At 35.3% G+C, this 19,379-nt stretch overlaps 1 protein-coding gene across 6 annotated transcripts in view; it reads right to left on the bottom strand.

Annotated features, from left to right (window-relative positions):
• Nucleotides 1-19,379, bottom strand: part of COL12A1 (collagen type XII alpha 1 chain) — a 114,233-nt gene that overhangs the window by 9,637 nt on the left and 85,217 nt on the right. For all 6 annotated transcript variants that reach the window (XM_019651600.1, XM_019651602.1, XM_019651599.1 and 3 more), the window contains 11 exons: nt 18,238-18,380; nt 17,822-17,931; nt 13,848-13,997; nt 12,046-12,123; nt 10,916-11,002; nt 9,456-9,509; nt 8,275-8,370; nt 7,448-7,501; nt 6,969-7,022; nt 2,845-2,898; nt 1,353-1,424 (listed from right to left, as the gene is read on the bottom strand). In XM_019651600.1, coding sequence (XP_019507145.1) covers nt 1,353-1,424; nt 2,845-2,898; nt 6,969-7,022; nt 7,448-7,501; nt 8,275-8,370; nt 9,456-9,509; nt 10,916-11,002; nt 12,046-12,123; nt 13,848-13,997; nt 17,822-17,931; nt 18,238-18,380 — 952 coding nt within the window. The remainder of the gene's footprint in view (nt 1-1,352; nt 1,425-2,844; nt 2,899-6,968; nt 7,023-7,447; nt 7,502-8,274; nt 8,371-9,455; nt 9,510-10,915; nt 11,003-12,045; nt 12,124-13,847; nt 13,998-17,821; nt 17,932-18,237; nt 18,381-19,379) is intronic.

Here is a 19,379-nt window from a genome sequence, read left to right as displayed (position 1 = left end):
CAGCCCCTGTGGCAGTGGGTTGCCATGGGCTACTGTGTGTAGCCAGCAGCCAGCATGAGCGGCCAGCAGCCACCGTCAGCAGCCGTCCAGAAGCCGGCAACTGATCTGCCTTGCCCGGGAAGAGTGCAATGATGGTGCCAACTTAGGCCAGTGAAGCAACGTCCTCCACAACTAGACTGAAGAACAAAACGACAGCAACTTGTCTGTTCCCCTCCCCCCAATTCCCCAATAAAAATGTTTAAAAAAAAATGAAATAGAATTCTGAATAGGTAGAAAAATTCCATGTGTTTAACTTCTCTTGTGAAGTTTCTGCCATGATTCGTTGAGGAAAAAAGAGGAATAAAGGCGCATGCTGGGTACACAGAAAAAAAATATATCAGGAGTCCTTTAATCTTTATGCTGCTTGCTTAATTTTATATAAATGTGGAAGGCAAGCCATGTCACATAAAGATTCTACCCTAAGTTTGTTTGACATTAATTTTTTTTTTAAACTTGGGTTTATGTAACTGGGACAATACTTAGGAAAAGAGAAGTTCAGTCCAGAAAACAGCCCTGAGAGATTTGTGTCACTGGTAAATTTGAACTTCATTATCTTTAAGATAAATTTTTATGATTCAGCATTCTATGCAGACCCAAAAACTGCTTAAAATAAATACATACCTCATCCATAAAATAAGGAGGAACTTGTAAAGAATATGAAGCCCAATAGTCATTACAAATATTTCTGGATATTTTAGGAACTTTAAATTCAGTTTTGGAAATACTGATTCTAAAATACCAAATATCTATTATTTTAACCAAAACATCTGGCTAAAAGGAAGCTAAACTGGATGATTGGAGCCGGGCAGTATAAAAAAGTAAAATAGCAGATTAGATCAATCCTTTTAATTTCGTGACTATGTTCTTAGCAACCTCAAGGAAAGAGACCAAGTAGCTTGGCTGGATGATACTGTTGAAGGGTTAACGCCTACACACTACATATGGAAGTGCCATGCACCATCATCATGTATTTTCCTATGTTAAGCAGCATACCACTCCCAGATAAAAAGAATCATTCTGCTGACCCAGCTTTGAGTGTTTATACAGTGCAGAAATATGTGTCTTGGCTCGTAATCCCATTCTCCTTTTAAAGAAACCCTATGACCACAGTTTTCATCCCAGAATATTCTAACTCCGAGAGAAAAGCTTTAGAACTAGTACCAAGTTAAATCCATGGGCTTAGCATAGTTTCAACAAATCCTTCGAACGCATTACAACAGATATAACATAAGTAAATATGCCAAAGCCTTTCAGTCTCCTCATTATTGATGGCCACAGTGAAACGACTCAAGACATGCACGCTGCCCGCTTACTGGTCGGCCGTGGTCCCCGGGCTTTCCTGGTTTCCCACTTGGTCCTGTGACTCCTGGAGAGCCTGGGCTTCCCTACAACACACAGGTCAGGAAGGGGAATGTTATGATGAAAGGAAAATCCCATCTAAAGTAAGCTAACAAAGCGTGGCAAGCTTTAAATGCTTTTAAATGAAACAATATATAATAACATATTAAGGAAGAGTAAAACCAAATTTTAAGTTAACATATAGGAAAAAAATCCTGAAAATTCCCATTCAATGTTTATAAACTGTATAGTTCTAAAATATATTTTAAGACTATTTGAAAAATAAATATATATATATATATATATATATATATATATATAAAATCAGTTTCACAATTCACAGACCATGGTCCCAGTAAATTGGTTACAAAATGAATCTGCAGAAAGCAATTTCTGTTTTTTAGTTTATTTCTATTACATAACCAAAGAAGCCATCAAAAGGCAGGAGTGAAAACTTTGGCTGGGGGAAAAATTAAGAAGGTAGCCAGTTTTGTGCTAAATTGGGCACCGTTGTGGTGGAGTCTTCCCTTGTCTGATGCAAATTGCACTCTCAGCCTAAAAATTCACTTTTCTTTGGTGCATTCTCCACACTTCCATTCTCTTCTGTCTTATCAGCACCCTTCACCTCATCAAAACCATAAGAATTTATCCTTGTTTCTTTTAACATAGCTTCAAGACATTTTAGCCATGTTTTTCAATTTATTATGTTCTAAAGCCTAAAATTTCCTCAAAATGGAATCATCGAATTTGATAAAATAATTAATCCTTTACTTCATCAATTATGCAAATTTTCAGCTCAGTAGTAAAGACTTAAGTGGAAGCTTACTATATATTTACACTTCCATTTACTGAAAACATATATATTAAACATAAATAAAATTATTTTAACATATTCTCTTAAATCTTCATATCATGCCATAAGACATGAAGAGCATCTATCATCTTAAAGAATTTTATTGTGATCTCCCTTGGATGCAGGTATACAGGTGTCACTTTCAAAGCCATTGGCTTTAGTAATTTCCCCAAAGATCTTAAGCAGAAGACATACTTGCATAAAACTTACTTCCTCAGAACGACTGATAGCTGTTCAGCAATAAATGTCCTTAAAATTCAAATATCATAGGCCACAGATTCTTAAAAATGTAGGAAAGGAAGTAACCAGTGAAGTCATAAAACTCCACCCCACTCAATGTAGGGATGGAAGGAACTGAGGCACTAACCAACTAGTGACCAAGTTAGTTAGGATTATTTTCCTACTTTTCAAATATAACTTGATTAAACAGAAAGACTGTATTTTAACACATATGTTTTCCCTAACCCATTTTGATTCAGGAAAATAAAAACAAATAGCAACCTCAATGGTGTACTATACAGCACAGATGGAATGTACCTCAAAGGCCAGGTTTGCAGGCTCTTCTCTAGAAAAATGGGGGAAGGAAATAACAGTAGAACCCATTCCATTCTTACCGGTGGCCCAGGTGGACCCCTGGGTCCCATTGCACCATCTTTTCCAGTAAAGCCCTATTGTAAAAGTAAAATTAATTATGGATTAGTGAGATAACAACCAAGTGAAAAGGAAGGACGCTAAACAGGTTGCTAAGTGTGAAGGGTAAAGGATTTAACCCAATTTGCTGTTTGCAGGTAACTTTTCAATATAAGGACAAAAGAGATGATTTCCAATTTAACTTATACCTTTTACTGAATAATTAATTTCTGTACTCATTTATATAGTTATAAGTAAAACCATTTTAAGACAAACTAATCTTCTCCAAAGAAAGCATTTCTTTGATGAACACACTGACTTTTGCTTTTGTAAGAGTGTGAAGAAGTCTAACCCTTTCTACTGAAAAGTCAGTGTCCACCACTGACACAGGAAGGACCCAAGTGCAATAAGAGAAATGTTGCTGAGAAAAGCACGTGGTCTCATAAGAGATGAAGGAGAGGCCAACCACCTAATTAGAAAACTCCCTTCCTCGTTCTCTAAGCAAGGACAGGACTACTGATGTCTCCAATCCTGGTGAATTTCTCTCCTCCCACCCAAAAAAGAGGCGATGCTGTCTTACCTACTCTCCATTCGAAACAAAGGGAATCCTCAATCTGCAGTTAATTTTTTTTTTTTTTTAGTGGCCCATCTCTCATTTCCTCATCTCACAGGAAAAACCTGACCAGCATCAGTGTTGGGCTGACTGGGAAGGAGAAATCTGTCGCAGGAGCATAATGCATCTCTATGCAAGCTCACTCTTTGGCTGTCGTGCCCCATCGCCATACAGTGCCAAATGACCTCTGCCTGGAATGAGTCACTGTGCTACCCAGTTAACATTCATCCCAACAGCAGGTCTCTGAAATCCAGCCGAGGATTTCTGAGTCAGATCATTTTTTATGGTTGTTGCATTCCTCTGTCAAAGGAGATTTTTGTCTCATTTTCTGCAGAGAATAAGAGTGATAATTTTATCCATATTCTCGGATTCTAGCAAAAAATCAAGAACTTTTGGATCACTGCCTGCCTTAAGTATCTACACTTCCACTGATTTCACAGCGGAAGTTTAAATTATTTCCTTAAAATTGTTAGAAATATTTCACCCCTCAAAAAAATTTTTTTTTCAATAACTTAGATAAAATTTTCAAACTGTTTTCTGGAAGATCTAAGCCTGCTTAACAAAAAACAGACTCCAGGCTCATCTGATGTAACATCAGCATTGCTTCTGAAAGCCACTCAAGAAGCAAAAATGCACTGGTAGTATTGTTTGGACAGTTTGAATAGTATTTCTTCCATCTAAATCTCCCCAACTGCTATATAGGACACTCTTGTTTTTTTCTTTTTTCCTTTTTAGATAATTATCATATTTCTGAATAACCCTCCTTCAGTCCCCCTAAGAACATTTTCCTTTTTTTCCAGCTTTACTAAAATATAATTGACAGTGTATATATTTGTGGTATACAAGGTGATGTTTTGATATATGTATACATTATGAAACAATTGCCACAATCAAAATAATCACCATAATTATAATCATACCCATCATCTCACATAGTTACCATTTTGTGAGTGTGCTGAGAGGACTTAAGATATACTCTATTCACAAATTTCAAGTATACAATATAGTATTATAAACTATAGTTACTATGCTATATATTGGATCTCCGGAATTTATTCATCCTGCATAAGTGAAACTCTGTACACTTAACCAGTATCTCCTCAATGTCCGTTCCCCTCTGCCCCTGGCAACCACCATTCTACTCTTCCATGAGTTCAACATTTTTTAAAATTCAATACATAAGTGAGATCATGCAGTATTTGTCTTTTTGTGCTTGGCTTATTTCACTTTGCATAATATCCTCCAGGTTCATCCATGTTGTCACAAATTACAGGATTTCCTTCTTTTGTAAGGTTGAATATATATATATATATATATATTCTCACATTTTCTTTATCCATTCATCCATCAATGGACACTTAGGTCTGACCAACCATTTTCTTTTAGGAAAAACATATCTTTAAGTTGGGGTGAGAAGCATTTTATTCTGATGTCCTCAGAAGGGCTACCCACTGAGTCACCTGTAGAACTTTGTGCTATCATTTATTGCTGCTTCCCCCCATGTGAGGGTGGCTGAGGAAACCTATGGTTGTCTTCACAGATACACATGCATTAGATAACTATACATGCAGTTCTTTTGTTACTTTTCTAACACTTCCCAAAGCTGTGACTTATTTTGAAAATCATTTATGTTGAAGACAATCCATGCATCTTATTCCTATCGACTCCACCTTGGTAACAATCTTACTTCCCACCATGGTCCTTGGGTTTACTCACCTGAGCTTTCTTCTCATCTCTTCCACCACGGAGTTCAAGTCTTTCTTTCTTTCTTTCTTTCTTTCTTTCTTTCTTTCTTTCTTTCTTTCTTTCTTTCTTTCTTTCTTTTTCTTTCTTTCTTTCCTTTCTTTCTTTTTCTTTCTTTCTTTCTTTCTTTCCTTTTTCAGCTAAGATGCCTTTATCTAAAATCTATCTAACTTTCCAAACTTATGTTCCATCACCTGTGCACCCTACTTTCAGCATTAGTGGTAGGAAACCAAGTGGTGGGTAGGTGTACAAGGCAATGAGGGAAAGATGGGAATGATTTCCTAAAAATTCTCCTCACCCTCAGCCTGAGAGACCTGGATAGCCTCACCACAAAGTTGATTTCTCAGAATTTGAGAGTGGAAAAGCATAATCCTCCCCACTCACTCGTTTTTCAGAGAAGCACTGATGATGGTGATGGCTGCCTGACTGCCAGCTCTAAAAGAGCATGTTGATGGGACTTGCACTGGTGACCCACCATGTCTACATGAAGCCTACACTGGGCGGATGTGATGGGCCCAATAAGGCTTCAGTAGTAGCAGCAGCAAGTGAGTCAGCCCATCAATACTTCTTGGTTGTGGTATTTTTGGTTTTGTTGTCTACTGAACAAACTGACTCATCACCCTTGCAGCCTTCATTATTGTCCTTTATTGTGAAATAAGAATTCAAAAAAACAATGCTAGTCTTAAAAGAGTCAGAAAAGTGTGTGTGTGTGTGTGTGTGTGTGTGTGTGTGTGTGTGTTTATCTCCTCTAGGTCCCAGACTCCCAGAGAATACAGTTTTTCTCTTAGACCTCTTTCTCTCCCAAACTCAAAAGTAGGCATAGGAGCAAACAAAGTTCATTGGCATATCATCCACTATTTGGTATTATCTGGGCAAATCTTTGCCCTCTTCTGCCCAGTAGTGTCTTGGAGGTATTAAGGTTAACAAATCAATGTTTTCAATGATAGCTATTCTAGCATTGGCCCTCTCAGATTCTGCTGCTAGTCAAATATTTTAAGTTTCGATTAATTGGAATACAGACTACTCTCAGACTGCTGTCTGAATCATAAGATGCTGAAAAGTTCCTTGGTTCTGAGCAACTCTAAAATCTCTATCACAGCATTAATGGTCTTCAACGAAACCAAATGTTTCTATAATAATGAGTACAGCAGAAAGGCCATATTCACTGTGCTTCTCATTTACCTGTCCTAGAAAAAGACTGGATTTCCTGCACTGTTTTCATAAGTCAAGCGCAAACCTGAAAGCTGTCACAAGTGAGCAAAATCCCTACTAAGTACCAGTTGTCTATCTTATCATCAAGGCCTGGAAGTGGTATTTGAGTTCTAAAAGAGTAGAATGGATGGCCTGACTTCATAGAGAGTGCCCTAGAAATAAAGACTACTCTCAGAGTTACATAAAAGCTGTCTCATAACAGAGATTTTAATTTTATGATTTAGAACTATTTGCTAGGATTCTTAAATCTCTTTCCAATCAGGTAAAATTCCTTTTATGGGCTACTTTTCCTAAATCTGATAAAATAAAAAAATTTTCCAAAATTAAAATTTCAAAGGTTTTTCTAAAGTCCTACCATTTTGTTTCATAGACCCTGAGACTGATATGATATTGGGTGGCCCACTGGTAGTAGTTTTTCAGCCTTCCACAAGGTATGTAAACTCTACTTTACAGCCATACCAACTGTAGAAGGTCCTTAATTAATAGGCATCAATGTGATATCATTTCCAACATTAGTATAGCTTGCCCAAGAAAACTTACTCTATCTCCTGGAGGTCCCATTGGTCCTGGTGGGCCAGGTAGGCCTGGGGTTCCCTACATGAAAAGAAACAAAGAATTGGAATACTATAAGATACTTCCTCTGTGGGAAAAAATATTGTTATTCTCCAAATGGGGGAGGGGGGTAAGGAGAGAGGGAGGAGAGAGAGAGAGAGAGAGGGGGGGGGAAGGGAGGGAGGGAGGAAGGAAGAAAAGTTCAGGGTGCTCTGAAAGAAACAGAAAACCAGAACCAAGCACAGTGCCAGCCGTACTGTAGATGCTCAATCAACATTCAGATACCTGACAAGCACAAACTTGATGAGTAAGACCAAAATATGAAATAAAAAATAATGTGAAGCACATAGCCAGACTTTTTCTGCTTTGCTGCTTAACTTTGGTTCACTTTTTGAGGCACTACAAAGGCAATTTTTTCAAATAACACTCGACAAGTGAAAGAAAAGGCAATTTCAAGAACAACTTACTGTTCGGCCTGGAAGTCCTGGCTCTCCAGCATCACCTTTCATTCCTTGGCGACCCTAGAGAAAGCAATGGGAAAACAGTTCCCAGGCATTTTGTAAAAGCCCCTAAAACTTTCTTTTGGCCAGTAGATGCATTCAACTCTTTTGAGCAAGAAAGCCCTATTCCTTCACATAATTCATTTCTAGCTATATCAAATATACACTTTTTGTCCCTTTAACTGCCAATAAAAATGTATCTGTCCTCTATTACAGCATCTTAAAAGTGAATTTCGAATTAAATTTAAGAACTATTCAGTTAACATAGTCTTATTCATATTCTCTGTTTGTTTTATCTTGAGATATAGAAAGAAGTTAAATAAAATATGAGCCTTAAAAGGTAAAAATACCTTTTGTAACTTCAGATTAGCATTTGGAACAAAAAGTAAACATTTCATTTAAAATTTTTTAAAAGAAGTGATGACCTAGATTAGACAAATAACACAAGCTTGCCTTGAAGTCATAACTATAACATTAGAAAAGGACTCCCGGGCTGCTACAGACTGAAAGCAGTTGTGACACTTTCAGGATGCTGAAAAATACATGCATTACTTATGAAAAAAAATTTAAAGGTCAAATAGGTAGCAATAATTTTTTCTACACAGTTACATATTATTACATATACTATTTACATATCTGAAATTATAGTCATCATAGGAAGTCATCTGAATGACTAACTTTGTTAGGGGATCTCTGAGAAAACATTCGTTTGGCAAAATGTAGTAAAAAATGTTCCAGTTAAACTCAGTGTTAATCCAACATCCTCATTTAATATAGAAAACCTTTGTACTTACTTGTTCTCCCGGAATAGAGAGTCCATTGGGTCCCTGGGGACCTGGAGGACCCTGGGGGCCAGGAGGACCTGTATCTCCACGAGGGCCAGGGGGACCCTAAAATATACAAGAGAGAAACAGCCACAAGTCACGTAATGCTCATCCAGTGCTTAACACCCAGTCAGAAACTTGTCTTCGTAACTCTAAGACACCAATCATAGAATCTTTGCAAACATTTTAGAACCTATACATCTATCTACTAAAGTATTTATTAATACCATTCCTTTCTTCCTTTTAGTACACATTAAAGAACAATTAGAAAGTGCAATAAATTCACTAGAACAGTTAAATTTCCAAAAGACCTATTAGGAGTAGATTTTTTCAAGTAAAATACACTGAACAGAACATATTCATAGATTTATAGTCTTATATTCAGGAGATCAAAGCTCAAATTTCATCAGATTTGATTTATTTTAAGCTAGTCCTGATTTCTCTTAGACTTGGGCTTATTTCTGGAACCAACATATATATATATATATATAAACCAAGCAAGGAAATAATAGATATCCACTGAGTAGATAGTCTACACTGGCGTTTCTATGCATTGTATCTAGGTGGAAAAGGCCCAAACTGAGAGTCAAATAGATCTGGGGAAGCATCCCAGCCTCACTGTTTCCTAACTGAGTTCACTTATCATTAGTGATATTATGACAAAAGCTATGCATTATCTTTATAATGTATTCCTCCTAAGAAGCTTCAGTTGTTTTATGAAAGACCAGTGTGAAATTAGCAGATGGGGACGGTGACCCCCAGGGAATGCGTACGTGGCCACTGAGCTCTCTCTCTGAGACAGGTGAAAAACAGAGCCACAGAACTGTCCCCAACCCTCTCCAGCCCTCCAGCAGGACTCTGCTCTCTGTAGGGTCTTCTGCTTGATGGCCAGGCCACCCCCTGTGCATCCCCATGTTGCAGGAGAGCCCTCAGGTTCGTCTGCAGATTTCCCAAGTGCAATTCCTACAGCAGTGAGATGCTTTGTACATTTCTTTCTCCGATCCATCATTTTGACATCCAGAGACAAGGCAAAAGTAATTATATTGCCTAAGGCACATTAAACTTGAACTAACTTGCTCAAGGTCACATACCCCTTAGCTGAAATTTGAACAACCAGATAAAAATGTAAATGCACTCTAAAATATACTTACAATTGCCCCACTGATACCTCTTTCACCTCTGGGACCTTTAGCTCCAGGTCCTCCCTAAAACACACAGTAAAAGCACATTTTAGGGTGGATGTAAGGAAAGTAGAAAGAAGTTGATACATAAAAATTGCTTCAAGAACAGTATGTTCTCCAGACAATCAATACTTCTATAGTTACTTACAAAATATTGAAGTAAATATTTCATATCATACAAATATCTTGGGAAAGAGAATTTCAAAATTTTGTACATTCTAAGTGTCTCATTTTTACATTCTGAACTTTATTGTAAGCAAAATTTGAAGTTTATTTGAAAATTTGATGTTTACTGGAAAAAGTAAACATTACTTAAATGCAGTAAAGAGAAAAATCAGATTTGGAATATGAATTCATTCTTCAGGGAAAATAATATGCAAAAAAGAAGAGTATCTCTCAGAATCTCAGAATGTGAAGTTTAATAACAGGAATTCACAGACCACTGAACAAAGAGAAAATAAATATGACAATGGCATCCAATAATATTATCTTACAATTAGAGGAAAAAAATCTCTGCTCCTCAAAACATCTAAGTCACATTCAGGATAATTTTATGATTACAAATATGTCATGTAAATCACTATTAATTTTAAAAAATTATGGTAATTCCAGTGATATTTTGATTCTGTATATGAGGAGCTGGTTTATAATTAACCTAAAATCAATTTACATTATTTGCTATGAAGCAAGTATAGTAAAATTTGGTGTTTGAGGATATCTGAGACATTCCTATGTTAATTAACCATTTTCTTAAAAGAGGCCAATAGTGCTTAGAGGCATCACTTACGTTTGGCAAAACCAGCCCAGATCAGATATTGGATTAACTAAATCAAAGCGTTCCACATTACTAATGAGCTGTATCACTGCAGTCTTCAATGTTTTACCTTAAACTTTCTTGGTCTCCCTCCCCCCATGAGTAGTCTTCTCACTCAAGTTATTCCAAACCTCAACACTTTCAACCAGCATTTATGGTGTCATGACATATGTAAACTATCCTCTTTACATGTTATTCTCATGGTACGGCTGCTACATAAGGTACACACATCCTATGTTCTAAACAAGCTGTTCTTGGGTCAGCCTCCCAACCTTGGCTCCGTAACATACATACAAGAAGCTTTCAGGAGATGCAAGGGATTTTCAAAACCATGTGACTACAGAAGAAAACCCAGATTCACATCTTTAAGAGAAAAGCTCTTGACTACTAAGCCAGTGTCATTCATGCCTGCATGGCTGAGGAAATGGATTAAAACATGTTAGAATTTTCTTCTTGATTTACTCCATTTCAGATCTCAAAACATACCACACAAATGGTCTGCAATTTGGCTTGCTCTGTCTGTCCTAGAAAATATGGCTGGCTGGAAGCACTATACAAAAGGATGGTTACTCCAAAGATGTAACCGGAAAAACTAGGACTATTTCGGTTTTCTTACCGCAGGGCCTGGTGGTCCTGGAGGCCCAACGCTGTCCTGTGTACATGTGCAAGCATTTGGAAGAGCGGGACATTTTGCTTCATCTCTCTGAAATTTCGAAAGAATATTTACCTATGAATTGAGGATAAAAAACAACTTCCCTTCTCCACCCTCATTTATCTTATATACAAAAGGAAATCTGTTTCCCAACTTGTAGAAATAATTTTTAGTTGTCATTACAAATAGTCTTATGTTTAATCTTGCTTTGCTCTTTTGCATCTTTATGTTTTACTCTAGGAAATTTACTCACGTAATAAATAACTGTTTACAAAACTACTCCTGGACCACTGGTAATATAATCTAATTTTGTCTAATCCAGCGTTAGAGAAACCCTGAGTATCTCAGCTTTCAATGCCCATTTCACTCAGAATCAAACCTCAAATCCTTTCCATGGCCTGCCAGGCTTTCCATGCTCTGCCAACCAGAACCCCAGCACATGGCCTTCTTATCGCTTACCACCACCACCCCTCCCATTCACCCTGCTCCAGCCCCACTGACCTACTGGATGTTTCTCAGATATTTAGGGCAGAGTGTGGCCGTAGGGCCTTTGCATTTGTAGTTCCCTGTGGCTGATTTGTTGAATAAAAAATGCACACTCATTCTGTGGATGTATGCAGTTCATTGCTTGCCAAAAGCTTCAAATCCATCATTAGCATTCAACGTTGTAACTATCACCATTTACGCAGGTACTATGGGGGAAAGCTATCATCTCAAAAAGAAATATGTTTATTGCTACCATAAACCTTAGAATCCAGAGGTGTGATGGCCTGTTCTGTAAAACACTGAGACGTTACAAACAATAGGAAGGATTTACAATCAGTGGGTTTACCAAACATGCTGACTCAACAGGACTTTTCTGACTACGCGTAACCACGCTAGCTCTTAGGGAATACTTCCAGATGTCTTGTGCATTCCTGACTTCCGGGGGTGGAGTGGCTGGCCCGAGCTGTGGTATCTGACGCGCACACACATAATTGTGCATCCTGGAGACGCAGTTGCTAAGTGCTACTTTCTCTTGAGACCATCCACATCCAATCCCTTATTCCTTGGGGACCATTAACCCAGACAGGATTCCATTCCATTTTACTTACCCTAGAGGGAATATCACAGCATCTGTCTCTACTGGTCCACACCGGACTGCAGACAATATCGAAATTCTGGATTTGGAACTGCAAACAACCAACAGCAACATCAGCTAAAGATGCATGAGAAACATTCCAATTAACGTTTCTGCATTTTATCCTTTGCCAACCTCTCACATAGACTGTCTCAAGGGTACAAGCCCTTGAGAACAACGTGATCCTTACATCATAAGGAAAGAACATAAAAACCTATGCCTAAGAGAAAAAGACAGTAAAAGAAATGCATACATGAAATTCCCACTTCTGAATCACTTCCTTGGCTAAGATAAAATGCTTGATTGAGGTTTTTGTTTTTGTTTTTATGAGAACATTAATTTCTTTATTTAAAAACATTATTTCATTAAGAATTTGAAGACTACACACAATTAAGTCAACTTTTAAGAGTCTACCCTCGCAGAAAAGTAATAACAACAAAAAAATTCCTCACTTACTCTAAAATTGATGTTCTTTTTTTTTATAAATGCTTACTTAGGGGTTGACTTATAATTTTTATGATTATTCTCAGCTTAACTATTTCAATATGGTACAATCATCTTTTGGTATCACTGGGGCTTAGTTCCAGGACCCCCTGCAGATACAAAAATTCACAGACGCTCAAGTCCCTTACATAAAATGACATAGTATTTACATCTAATCTTTGCACAAATTCTCCTATACTTTAAATCATCTCTTGATTACTAATAATACCTAATACAATGTAAATGCTATGTAAATAGTTGATATACCATATTGCGTAGGGATCAACTTTCTGGAATTTTGTTTCTATTATTTTTAATTCATGATTGGTTGAATTTGTGGCTGCAGAACCCACAGATAAGGAGGGCCAATTATACTTTCTATCTTTCTACATTTTAAAATTAAAGCTGTTGTGATAAAAAGGAAAAGATTGTTTAGATATAGCAATTCTTTTATAACCCCGACATAGTTATTCTGTTTAAATATCAGATCCTTTCAGGAAAAAGTCTGGATTTTAATCACAACTATATTAAATTTACATTTATTATTTTTACATTGTGAAATAAAAATTTCACTTGACTCTAAGAGAAGAACATTCTGTCTATGGAAAAAGCTAAATTAAATAATGTAACTTAAAAAAACAATAGAAGTAAAAGATGGTAGACTTGCTTTTAGGACAATATTATTATTGATTGACATTTAATATGAACTTAATTAGCCTGTCACAGTGAAAACCCTCGATTTAAAATTTTATTACTAGATAGCATTGTAAATAGGGCTGGCATGCTTTTGCCTGAAGCATGAGCCAGTGAAACTTGTGACTAATACAGTCAGTTGGCTGCCCCACTACATCGATCTTCCCTCGGAGACAGACAGATGATGACTCCTCTGTAAGGGCATGCGGGCTATAGTGATGGTCGCAGCCAGTGTCTACAACCGCTTCATATCCTGACTGCACAAATTTGTATTAACGGTTACTATCTTTGAAAAAAAAATGAATTAAGATTTCACTGATTATCTTGGCAATGATTTGTGTTCTACTCTCCCATTTAATCCTGTTTCAAGATGACCACATGATATTCTCCGTTGCCTTGATATCTTGTTTTTAGCAATAAAGCACACTATTATATCCTGTCAGTAGCATATTTTCTCAATATAACTTCTCCAATGTTTCAACTTGACCAAGGAATTTAACAGTTTAAAACTCACTGAGAAAAAAACCTCACAGATTATCTTTAAAATGCCATTTCGATCTTAACACAAGGTACCAAGAGAAATAAAAATGTGTTACTTACTGTGGCTGATTTCCTCTCCCCTTTCAGTAGTTTTCCAAGAATTTCATAACCATCAGTTGTAATATTTCCAGCTTCCTTGATGTCTTTTTCTATAATTTCATAGCAGTCGATGTAAATCTTAACACTTTTTGAGGTCACTACAATATGAACCTAAAAAGATCATATGTTTCCATTATAAATTTTCTACCACCAGAAAATTGGCTGACTTGTGCATATTTCAGATTACAGGTTTAAAAATGTGTTATTTAAGCTATTCTCATCCCAAATCAAGAGTTTTAGACTAAAAGCCCAAGACCAGGTTGCAAAATGTTCGTGTCATTTATCAGCAATTTCCAATCAAATGACCCACTTAACCTCTCTGGGTCTCAGTTTTCTTCATCCACATGTACATGCATAATTTCTTATTTTCCCACTATGTACTCTTACTGAGATGTCCAAAAATAATGTAGTAGATGAGATGACTCTGTGAACTATAAAGAACTAATTCAAATAAAAGTTAATAAATCATTAATATATTATTATAGTCAGTACAAAGGAGCCTCGAATGTCTTCCACTGATTTTGCTAAATTCAATTTTTAATTTATTTCCTAATTTCAGTCAAAAGAACTTGTACACCATGTAGATACCTAACATAGTTAAGAACTAGCACATGTCTTCCATAGAGACTCAGCTCTGGGAATAAGTAGATTCAAGATTCAGTTTCCTTATAAGTAAAGAATCTTATGTTGATTTGTTTTTTTGTCTGATATTGAGGACATTCGGAATCTTAAGAAATCTATTAGCACAGATAATTAATAAAATGCTTATATTTCAACAATGTGAAGAATGGTTACGAATAATCTTTGAGTTTATAGTTATGCTGATACTGTCCACTTATCACAGCACAAATACTCAGGTAAGCTCTTGATGATTATTTTGAAAAGTTTGGCTCCAAGTTAAAAGGAATAGAAATTCCCTTAAATGCTTTGCATTGATAAGCATAAGGACAATCTCTAGAGATATTTTTAAACAGTAAAATTTTTCCCACAGAGATTGACCACCAAAACACTAATTTAGTGTGCCTATAAATGATAAATATGACTTACATGCTGTATTTCTATGAAAGTGATCATAGCTTACAAAAACTAAACTTTCTACACCCCTAGCACAATCATCTAATATTGAATTCAAGAAGACCATCACACAAGCATTCCCAAGATATGTATTATCTAGTAAGAACTAAAACTTATTTGTTGGCTCTTGTATAAACAATCTTGGAGGCGAATATTGCAAAATATTTGAAAAGTAAATATCCAGAAAAATTATTTCAAACTCAAAACTTCTAATTTGTAACAAAATTATTCCAAAAAGATTGGTCATTCAATGCCAACCATAAAGAAGCACATGCTAAGAACACATTTTGCTACAATTTCTTCCACATGTTTTACTGCATTTTAAACAGATACATAATTACATTTCAGAGTGGGCTCTTCATCTGTAGACCTATGTCCCATAGATTTAGGGACTATTTTCCAACTGTGAAACATTGTTGGTCATAGACCAGCAGAAAGAAATGGGAACATTGTCAACTCATCTCCCATCCCAAGCTCTGCTATTCCCTAAAACTTCATTTTTCATCTATTCTCCTTTTTTCTCATATTGGAAACTTCTCACTTGGATCTATGTCATCCATCAGTAGACTGGAGACACTAAAACTTTTCAAGAGAATTCTCAAAAAGCAATAGCTATCTGCCATTCCCTCCTTAAGCTCTTTCAGCCTATTCCCTTTCTCCCAAGAGCTCCCCACGTGTCACTTTCACTAATTTCCTGCTATCAGAGTACTACTCACTGCCCCAAAGATTGAAGGACTTCAGTTCCCAGATTACATGAAAAACAAAAGAAAAGTGTTTGAATCCTTGGATCAGTAAAGAATATAAATAGCCAATAATGATTGAACTTGGTACTTTAATTGATGGGATAAATAAGAGTACATTAAAAGAATGAGATGGAAAAATGGAGGAGGAAAAGAATGAATATAATAATGAAAGTAGAGGAGAAACTAATGAAAGAAACATATCATGGTTAAAAAAAAATAGGTAGAGGATTTGAGGCGAGAACAGAGCTTGTGAGAATGATAAAGAAGAGGCACTATATAAAACCTAAGAATATAAATACCTCTCTATAAAAACAAATAAGGAAGGAAATGTCAAAAAATAATATCTTGATTTGCAATAATTAATGACTGCCACCACAGACCTCTGCAAAATACTGTCTTTTTTGCTCAAGTAAAATGAAGCATTTGATGAAAGTTTGAAAATTAAAAAATAATAGTCCCTAAATGGTTATCAGTTGGTAACAGAAAACTAAATTTCTAGTATCTTCAGTGGGTACAGAAGGAAAAATAAAGTAGTCCTTTTTAGCAATTTACTCAAATGTAAGTTTAATGGGTGTATCAAGCAGCCAAAAAAGTTCATAAGAACTTTGCCAGGTTCAACAGCTATTATTGGATAAGGAGCGGTTGAAGGTAATAATATGTCAAACTAGAATTTGCTTTCCCAATGAGGCATTTATTTTATTGCCCTTCACCATGAACGTCTATAAACTATTAAGTGGATATGCCATTATAATTAAAAATCTTTGTTTTTCCTTCGCTGTTCCTTCGCTTCTCACTAATGTGCACATTGCAGCCTCTTTGAGCTCCATGAGAAGAGTCCCTTGCTATCCTTAGCAAGAATCTGATTAATGAATAAGAAACACATTCCAGAAAGAAACCAAGATTCTCAGGAATAAAATCAGCAAGAAATACAGCTAAACCTACTCAAATGCAGAAAAGTGTTTCCATTTTCATTTGAGAATCAGATTGAGCTGGAAATATTTGTCTTCTGTGTATAGGGACTAACTTTCTGAGTGCCATCTTGGAGAAATTTTAGACCACTTGTGTAACAAGTAGTATTCCTTCTGTTAACCTAATCAATGAAGAAATACCATTAAAAAGTCCATTCCCAACCTAAATTGTTCTCTTCATTTCTAATGTTCCAATAGTCTTAGATTTCTCTTAAGAAATAGACTCCATTCTAAAGTTCAGTGGTCTTATTTGTCAATTCATTAACCTTTAAAAACCTGATAGAAAGTCTTTATTATCCTTGGATGTTGACATATAAAAAAATTAAGTTCAACAAAAATAGACAACCCCCTAAGAATGTATCTTATAACTAACTTTTAATGAGATTTTTTAGAGGATTCATAAGTGTGTTCATGTGAAAATTCATTTCATAAACACTTATCTTAATTATTTTGGTAGATAATGATAACTTTTAGACTGCCACATATGCAACTGTATAATAAACCCAAGCAAGCTTACTGGTCTCTATAAAATAATACTATCAATTAAAATACATCCACAAAAATTAAGCTTTTGACACAAAATGATGTAAGGATTCCAAATAAAATGGTAGGTAGAAAAATTAAGCATATAATATTGTATATACTACCTAACTCAAATTTTGAAAAGATATTAGCATTGAAAATATATCAAAATGCTAATAATAGTTATCTCTCAATTAGTAAAATTATTCTTTTATTTTAAATGTCCTTATTTAATGAAATTCCCTGAAATAAGATTTTGTTTTTAATTTATTTTTTCTAGATTATTTTATTACTGTTATTTTTCTATTATAGTTGACATTCAATATTATATTAGTCTCAGGTACACCGTATAGTGGTTAAACATTTATATAACTTATAAAGTGATCCCCTCCAATAAATTTAGTGCCTTCTTGAAACCGTACATAATTATTACAATATTATTGACTATGTTCCCTATCTTACAAAATAGTCATGGGGATGTAAACATTTTGTTTTTTAATGGCCATAGCCTATGTTTCTACCAATTTTACATGACAATTTAAAAAATAATAAAATAAATTCATTTAAAATTTTGTCACATTCTTTTTTCTATTAATAACCAGATAACCAGATAACCTTATATTTTTACCTTATGAAAACTGCCATAAAATAATGTCTTCACTTCTTCTGTGTCAAATGTAACAGTCTGCACCTCACCTCTTGTATCCTTGTTAAAGAATGATAATGTCTTGCTAGAAGCTGTAATCAACACATAATTGTTATTAAATCACATGTGTGGTATACTTTATATTGAAAGTATTAACAGATAATTCTTGTTGGAGAGGTTTCTAAAAAATACAATAACTTCAGTTGAGATAAAATGTAATTAGAATATCTACTAATATGTTATATTTTTAAAACTAAACATAAAAGCATATATCAAGTAAATATATACATACATACATATATATACTTAGAAGGTTCTTAAAGAGGAAAGAGAAGGAAATAGAAAACACAATAAAAAATATGTATGTTTGTGCCTTAAAATAAGATAAAAATCCTTACCGTCTGCAATCACTCCAACTTGTGGTTTATAGTCTCTGTCTGTAATTTGCCAAATTGCAAAAGGGTCACTGGGAGTTTCTGGGAGAAGTCTGAACAATAATATAATCGTGTATGAAGGAGGGAGTCCATTTGGGTGTAGATCTCTGTTGGATAATATGAAATTAATTAATTAATTAATTAATTAATAAGGATTTCTCATAAGAAATAGAGAATATTTTTAATCTTTGGACCAGAATCCTATTATGGGTAGGATTAGATGTCATTTATAATAATCTGGTTACAGATTAGAAGGGGAATATTTAGGAAAGACATCAAAAGAAAGCTAAAGGTCTATTATTCTATAAATAATAGAATATTTATAATCTGATAAGTCACAAAGTCTGGGAAATTGCCAAATGGTCTTTTATCCTACTGTTAATAACTAATTTTTTTCTAGACACATAAATGGTTATAAAATTACATGATAACTTTAGACTGATAAACATTATATCTATGGATATAATTTAAAGAGAATAAATCTTACTAAATATGCTTACTTTCCAATGTCAGGGGTATGAGATCATAAATAAGATGGTTTTAATTTCTCCCTCTCTATCTCTAATAGTTTTTACACTTCCAAATTCCTCCCTTGAAAGAAAATAAATCAAATAATTTCCAGAAGCTCACATGTTCCCAAAAATAAGACCAGTAATAAATGTTAAGGGCATGGACATGTGCAAACATTTAGTGGTGATAAAGGGATGTGACTCAATTAAAAGGAAATGTTTCTTGGCTCTAAGGCTGTAAGACAAAAAATGTGGTTCCATGTGTTCTTCCAGATTTAAGCCAATTATTCAGGGAGAATCTTTGAAGCAGAATTGATGGTTTTCTGTCTGAGGCCACTTAATAAAAATGTATTTCTGAAGGCAGGAAAACGGCCTTGATACTCAACCCTAGAAGATATTCCTTCACAAACTTTGACAGAGAGCACAGAATATCTCTGGAGGTTTCATGTTCCTGTACCATGACACTGGTACTTCTGAAATATAATGCTGCCCTGCTTCTTAAAACATATGTTCTGGGCAAGCTGACATGATGTCTTTGGCATGTTAAAAAAGAGCTACTATCTTCATAGTATCCCATGTTAAAAAATATATCTTCTC

This window comes from Hipposideros armiger, unplaced genomic scaffold (genome assembly GCF_001890085.2).
Source record: "Hipposideros armiger isolate ML-2016 unplaced genomic scaffold, ASM189008v1 scaffold_162, whole genome shotgun sequence".
Lineage (NCBI taxonomy): Eukaryota > Metazoa > Chordata > Mammalia > Chiroptera > Hipposideridae > Hipposideros > Hipposideros armiger.
The sequence above is the reverse complement of the archived record's forward strand: the minus strand, read 5'-3'. Positions and strand labels throughout refer to the sequence as shown.